The sequence below is a fragment of the Etheostoma spectabile genome, chromosome 19 (assembly GCF_008692095.1).
Source record: "Etheostoma spectabile isolate EspeVRDwgs_2016 chromosome 19, UIUC_Espe_1.0, whole genome shotgun sequence".
Taxonomy (NCBI): Eukaryota; Metazoa; Chordata; class Actinopteri; order Perciformes; family Percidae; genus Etheostoma; species Etheostoma spectabile.
This window is the reverse complement of record NC_045751.1, coordinates 19,151,439-19,159,076: the sequence shown is the minus strand read 5'-3', so window position 1 is coordinate 19,159,076 and position 7,638 is coordinate 19,151,439. Positions and strand designations below refer to the sequence as shown.

Below are 7,638 nucleotides of genomic sequence, written 5' to 3'. Positions count from 1 at the left end.
AATAACTATAAAATATATAACACTGTTGTCCAAACCCACACAATCAACAGACAGAGACGCCATCTTGGAGGTTTGTGATCAATACTGCATGGTGATGTCACCAAGTGGTGTCCCAATTCATAGGGGTATGTTTTCACCCCTTACCCCTACCCCTTGGTTTCAAGGGCCAAGGGGTAGGGGTAAGACGGAGAAATGTGATTCAACCTAAGTATTGACTTCATAATTTTTTCGTTTAGACGCTCTGACAGAACGTGTGTTGCAGTTAGCGGCACACATGGACACAGATGTCGACAATATAGTTTTTCATAATCTGGAGGAAGCGGCCTATCTTCGCCTCCTGTCACTGACAACTTCACCGTAGGTAACCATCTTTGTTGTGACTGTGGCATGTAGATTCAACCGATGCAGTAAAATGCTAACCAGCCAATGGGCAGAAGTTGACCCCTCAAGACCCGCCCCTCCTCATTTGCATTAATGAGGTAGAAATGCATACAGAAATGTAAAAGTGACAGGCAGAAATAAATACCAGGGGTGAAAATAAATAGGGTAGAAATGCAAAGGAAGAATAAAACAGACAAAAAAATTAAACACACACAGAAATAAATACATTTTAAAAATAGGTAATTACTAAATAAAGTTGAAGATTATAACGGACAATAAATAAATAAGGTAATTATTACAAAGGTAAATATATAAAGAAGCTAATTAAAAGAGAGATATACATTTATGTCTCACTGTATAATTTAATTTCTACCAACATTTATTTGTTCATTGTATTTTTGGGGGCAATTAATTGTATACTTATTTATTTATTGAGCATTTATTTATTTCTGTATTTATTCTTAAATATGGTAGACTCGGTCCTCCATAGTTAAAGGCTTACAGTAGTACCTCAAAATTGTTCTCAAGTACTTTCGTAAATGTTTTTTTTTTATTTTACTGTTAATGAAGTGCGTTGTGGAGGCAAATAGAAGTCCTTTTCTATTTGACCCAGCAGACACAGGGCGAATCTTGTAACGAACAGCCAGGAAAATTGACTCTCCACGCTTTCCGTAGAATGTCTTTCCCCCAGCATGGCTGCCATCAGGAGCGGGGTGACTCCGGGTTGCCTAGCAAGATGTTTCCTGAGACAGACTGGAAAACCGAGCCGAGGCAGCCATCCCCTTCAAGACATTTTGAACCATGTAAGTCTTTTTTTTTTACAGCTAACAGCAGGTACTTTATCCCTGCTTCTGAAACACAGCTAGACACCAATAGCGACTCTCAGCGGCTAACTCGCTAGCTGGCTAGCATCGTCGCTTTGACTTTGACAGCGGGAGCCTCTCAAGTGAAGACAGCTCCGATATTACCACCATTAATAACGTTAAAGCTGGTAAACACTAGGTTTATTAACAAGAACAGCATGGGCAGTGTAGCTAGAATCATAGAGATACGAGCTTAAGACCACCAGTAGTTTAGACACAATTGAAATAATTAATCCAGAAGCTAGTAGGGCTGTGTTAGCTAACGCTACTGCTAACTTTGTCAACAACTTCTAACGTTACATCTATCCTGAAGTAAAGATACTGGTGCTGTTGCTCTGCTATTAGCTCATCTGTATAACGTTAAACCTGAACTACATGACCTGTTGTTTAGTCCAAACCCAGCTGCTGTGCCCTGTAAGAATCATCTCAATTCTACCAGAGGTCACTGTTTCGTAAACCTGCTGCACAGCTGGTTTTTCATAAGTTTAGCTAGGTCATGGCATGAAGTTCATTTAAATGGTAGACTTCTCCAGCATTGGTAATTTTATTAATTTCAAAATGTTCACATCCTTATGTAAGTTCCTGTGAAGGCAACGCTAACAAAAGTGTCAACCAATGTAATATTGTGTAATAACATTTAAAAGAGTCACATCTGCCTCAATTCATTTTTGACACGAGAAAGTCCATGTTTAGAGGTTTACTCCTCGACGCAGCCGGCCCGGGTTCGAATCCGGCCTGCGGCCCTTTGCTGCATGTCACTCCCCCTCTCTCTCCCCTTTCACAAACTTCACCTGTCCTGTCCATTAAAGGCCTAAAAATGCCCAAAAAATAATCTTAAAAAAATGGAAATTACAGTGCTCATACCTGCCGTAATGCCCATAAAAACTAGAGCATAAATATAATACATAAATACAGTACACAACTAATACAAATGTATGTTTAAAGTGCTTGTTGTGTGGTCTGATAGTCTGAGGTATAAAAAAAATCATACCGCTTGGTTCGTGTCACAGGAGGCCTTACGGGGACCTGGGTCCCTTGTTATTGTCTGTGTCATTTTTACCAGATGACTTTTTCTGCTCTAATCAGGTTCAATTTAGAAAGCATCTGCAAAATTTGTGATCTTTAAAGTATCAGTGTTGCTGAACTTGTTCTGTATGTGACACAGCAGCATTTCCCCTATATGTCATCAAGTTGTAGTTTATTGTGAAAAGTGTTTCTGACTCTGTCCCTCAGGTTCACAAACAGCGGGTGCTCCAGAAGTCCCATCTGCACACAGTGTTTGAGTGTCGCAGTCCTGCTACTAGGACTCTGCTGGGCCGCAGACCACATGGGAAGTTCCTCTGGGTGAACGCCGTGGCAGTCAGGCACAACAGCTCACAGGTGAAGTACCATACAGTTGATCAGTCTAATAGCAAAGTTGCTGTTGAGCATCATCAGTGAACAGCGCCTCTGTAAGATTTTTAACCATACAAGTTAAAGATATATTGAGTTATATAATTTAATAGTTTAACTTGTGGTTTTCTTAAATGACTAGTGCCCTTCTCTGTGTTTCTGTATTGGAAGTAAATTGCTTCACAATGTGGCCAGAATGTGAGATTTTATGCACTGTATCTTTGGTATAATATCAAAGTGGACAGCTGTTTGAATACATTGTTACATCCATAACATGTTGTTACTGATATTGGCAGATCCCAGATGAAGGAAGCATGGCACCTCCAGTGTTGGAAGCTTCTGGCGGCCTTCCAGTCCTGGAGTCCTCCCCCGTCTATCTGCCTGCTGACCGTACCCCCATCATCGCACAGCCAATCGCTGAACAGGTGGAGACTACATCGGAAGTTAAATCATCTATCTTAGGCACTTATTTACCTTCTAACTTAAATATGTGATTCCATTTTCATTGATATTTTCAGATCCCAGTTGAAACTGTTTCCATGGCAACACCATTAGCGGACGTCTCTCCTTCTTCTCCTGTCTTGGATTCCTCCCCTGAGCTGTTGTCAGCAGACACCGTTTCAGTTTTGTCGCAGCCAGTCATTGAGCAGTTGGCTGATGCTGCACCGACTGCAGTGGAGGTCCTGCAGGCTGCGGCTACAGAAACCAGTTTAGCAGAGCTGGGATTGGCCGGCCGCACCCCAGTGGGGCTGGTCCAGAACTTGTTAGAGTTCATGCACATGGATCTTGGTTTGCCCTGGTGGGGGGCCATTGTTGTAGGTAAGCAACACTTATCTGTAAATCAATATGTCAACATCCAGGCATCCCTCAGTATCTGAGGTTGATGTTTTCCTTGAGTCTCATTTTAAGCGAGTCAAAAAATGTCCTGTGTTCTTTTTTATCGTCTTCTTGTTTCTATGAATCCCTCACTTTCCTATAGGAACCGTGTTGGCTCGTTTGGCTGTGTTTCCTGTCATAGTGAAGGGCCAGAGGGAGGCAGCCAAGCTGAACAATGTCATGCCCGAGATGACCAAACTCACTGCCAGGATGAATGAAGCCAAGCAGAGTGGAAACAAATTTGAATGTAAAATTTTACTCTTCATTCATTGCAATTGTCTTTTTTTTAGTTAAAATTTAGATGTTTGTGTGTGCTTCTTAAAAAAAAAAAAAATCCAGCCTCGTCAATTTGTCATGAGCTTATGTCTTCGTGTTATAGTTGCCAAAGCCTACTCAGACCTGAACTTGTTCCAGAAGAAGCATGATGTAAATCCTCTCCGTGGCTTCCTGGTTCCTTTGGTGCAGGTCAGTTTATCTCTTTATACTGCATAGTTATTTAGTGGAACAATTTTAACTGTAAAGTCTATAAACCGCACAAACTGCATTCAGTCCCTCCAGGAATTTGCGATGTCGCAATCCTGACAATTCACGCAAATTCAACCAATCATTGTGAATTCAATGCGACTCGCAATTTTGACCAATCACCGCAGATTTACTGCAAATTTGACCAGTAACTGGAGCTTTCCGGGACTTCAACCAATCACAGCAGTCTCAAGTGCCAGACTGTGAATCAGTCACTGTAACAAGTGTTTTACTCTAAAGTTGCTGAAAGCTGCTGCTGTTTCCTGTCAGCTCTCTGCAGCGGGCGGGGCTGCTCAGTTCCTGCCATGACTGACGCACGCACACAGAAACACACAGTGGATACAGGAAAAACTGGAGATGAAACACACTGACCAAAATTGAGGACAGCTACGGTCGTTATTAAAATGCAATTAAAAGTTAAAAGTCCAATGAGTACTTCATCAAACTGTATGAATGTGTGTCCCAGGCCAGGCCAGGATAGGAAATTAACTAACAATGTGAAGATCAACCAGCCACTGACAGATGTGTTCAAATTTGATTATGATTATTTGAAATGATTATTTTTCATTTTTTGTCTTAAATCCACCAGCCATCATATCATACCAACATTTGCAGCATCCTGAGCCTTTTTGGTAAGGTTCCTAGTAAAACTCAGCCCAGAGTGGCCCAAAACAAGTATCCTTTTATATTTAAAGAAGTATACCAAAAAGACAATTTTTTTTGTACCGTCTCTCGCAACTTCATTGCAAAAATAATACATAAGACATTGGAACTTAATTGCTATTTTTACAAAAGCTGTTACAAATTCAGGCATTTTGGGCCACAACAATCTTAAAAAAAGGGTCAAAATCCTGGAAGGACTGTGCATTCTACCCCATTAAGGGGCACTTAATACCTGTTTAAAATAACTGAACTAAATAGAGTTATGTTTTTAACAGTTGTTAACAGTTTTTTCAAATCAATTATCTGTTTGTTTTCGCAGGCACCAGTCTTTGTCTCTTTCTTCATCGCGCTGAGGAAGATGGCCTACCTGCCGGTGCCCAGCATGCAGACAGGAGGCCTGCTGTGGTTTACAGACCTGACGGCAGCAGATCCTTTTTATATCCTGCCTTTTGTAGTCACTGGAACCATGTTCTTCATCCTAGAGGTCAGCCAGCTTTTACCCAACTTGTCAGAAATAAACAAATGAAGAGGACATAGAAACTAAATGAGACCAACCCTGTTAAACCATATTTTTTTTAATGCTCTTTTGATGCCCGGTCAGAATAAAAGAACAGCACAGTTATAAGAATAACAGGACTACCTTTGGACTGTCAGTTTGTTATAGATGGTGTTATGATGTTGTTATAAACTGTTTATGTACTCATGTTTTTCCTTAATAATCACCACATTGTTCTGATGTCTCTTTTAGTTGGGTGCAGAGTCTGGTATTGACAACCCCAACCTGCGAGCCATGAAGACAGTGTTCAGGATCATGCCCTTTGTTATCCTCCCCCTCACTATCAACTTCCCCACGGTCAGTCTGTCATTCACCCACATCAGGTTTTGTTTGTAGTGGTTTAAACTCACATCGCGTCATACTAAAAAGTTACTAAACAACAGTTAATATTTTTACATTCAGTGTCTGAAATCCTTTTCTTCTCAAACAAACCTCAGGCGGTGTTTACCTACTGGCTGACTTCTAACTGCTTCTCCTTGGCTCAAGTCGCCCTGCTCAGACACCCCTTGATCAGAGACAGGTTGAGGATCCCAGAGAGAATCAAACATCCGGCCTCCGCCCTGCCCCAAAGTGACGGCTTAATCGATAGCATGAAGAAGGGTTGGTGTCTAAATATACTGTACATCCAATAGATTTGGTCATAAGGACATTTGTTGGTTGTTTTTTTTAGTAGTAATGTTAAGCTATTGACACTGCAACACTGATTATTTCTATTTTTGTCCATGGTGTAACTGTGGTTTGGTCTCCAGGCTGGAAAAATGCTCAGCTGGCCCAGCAGCTGGAAGAAAGGGAAAGAAGGATCAAAAATCACCTAGATCTCGCTGCTAAAGGTCAGTCCCCACCAGTATTGTATTTAAAAGGACATAATAAGTCCATAATTACAAAGATTTTAAAATAAAGCAGTGGTTTATTTATACTAAGTTGCTGGAATTTCAAAAAGACCTTTTGGATTAGTTGCTCTAATAGATTAATGTACTGATTATGTAAAAGGACCTTATTAAAGTTTGTAACAGTTGTGAAATGCATAGTGTACTTGATATTTTGATGCAGAAATGGAGGATCGGCTCCCCCTGGTGGCAAAAGCCAATCATTTGAATAATAAGACTTGAAAAATAGTCATGTAACAATCAGGGTTTCAATGAGGAGACTGAAAAAGTAACAATCCATTACCTGAAACATACATAATAGTTTATTGCTGGATATTAACTTTATACATATAGGTTAGGTGTGAACACTGGTTGCAGCTCAGGAGAAAGTTTAAAATCTGCTCCAGATTGTACTGCTGTGGAGTCCACAAAGCCTTAAAACTGTAATTAAAATACTCTGATATGAGTGTTTGGAGCTTTGCTTTCAAATTTAGAGGACTTTCACGATGAATTTTTCACAGCATCTGCAGTCAGTAAGTACCTCACTAATATTGTGTTTTTTTGCTCTTAATTTTGTTTTAATCTGACTAGAACTGATAATAGTTACTCAGGAAGTATGTTTACATATGAATTATTACAGCATTTTTTTGTCAAATCAAAATAGCAAACGCCCACACTGGTTCACTGGTTGTTTCTCTTTCTTTTATGATCGTAAACTTAATATTTTGGACTGTTGGTCAGACAAAATAATACATTTGTAAATGTCACTATTTGCTGATATTTTGTAAACCGCACGATTCATTATCTGAGAAAATAATTGATAGATGAACAACATGTGTTGTGTACCATTTTTTTGTATGTTTATGGTAATGAGGAGAAAAAGCTGTTGCCGTGATTATCTCTTTGCTCTCGAGGCTACAACTCTGTGTGTGCACTAAAACTGGGAATATTTTCATGTCTTCTCTTCATTTTCTCTCTGCAGGTCCACTGAGGCAGACTTTTACCCACAATCCCCTCCAGCAGACCCCGCCCATGGCTGCAGCATCAGCTAAAGACAAGCCAGCTGGTAATAAGGAGAGGCCATGGAAAGACACTATTGGATGATCAGACTGACAACACGAAGAACATGACAATACCATGATTTATGTACATATTTATGAATGGAAGAGAGGACCGAGTGGAAAAGGACTGTCATGTATTATTCTAAATAAAATGTAAAATCTGCCTCAAAGCAAACACTTTGGTGTGTCTAATGTTGTGATTTTTGAGTACAGAATACATTAATTCTCTACTCCAAAAACATCCTTGGAGCAGAAAGAAAGAAACAAATAGATTAATTCTGTCAACAAGTAATTTTAATATAAATAAGTATTAACAGCTCAACTGTCTTACAACAAACTTACATTTAACAGCCCGTGATTAAGTCAGAAGCTGCAGATAAAATTAGTTTTGTGTAAAGATAGCCCTTTACCAGACCTTGGGCTGACTAGTATATATAAAACTTAGCTTTCACATTTAT

The 7,638-nt window shown here is 39.8% G+C and overlaps 1 protein-coding gene across 3 annotated transcripts; it reads left to right on the top strand.

The window, feature by feature from the left end:
* The first annotated feature begins 995 nt into the window (after positions 1-995).
* Positions 996-7,354, top strand: LOC116707283 (mitochondrial inner membrane protein OXA1L). Of its 3 annotated transcripts, none has more exons than XM_032544577.1 (11): positions 996-1,184; positions 2,478-2,624; positions 2,933-3,061; positions 3,155-3,455; positions 3,616-3,759; positions 3,892-3,977; positions 5,017-5,181; positions 5,446-5,550; positions 5,691-5,853; positions 6,003-6,083; positions 7,102-7,354. In XM_032544577.1, the coding sequence occupies exons 1-11, from the start codon at positions 1,074-1,076 to the stop codon at positions 7,221-7,223; spliced, it is 1,554 nt and encodes a 517-aa protein (XP_032400468.1). In that variant the 5' UTR covers positions 996-1,073; the 3' UTR covers positions 7,224-7,354. The 3 variants fall into 3 exon arrangements, with proteins under 3 accessions (XP_032400468.1, XP_032400469.1, XP_032400467.1); XM_032544578.1 differs by having other exon boundaries at positions 1,031-1,184; positions 2,490-2,624; XM_032544576.1 differs by having other exon boundaries at positions 1,031-1,184; positions 2,490-2,624; positions 2,933-3,079.
* The last annotated feature ends 284 nt before the right edge of the window (positions 7,355-7,638 follow it).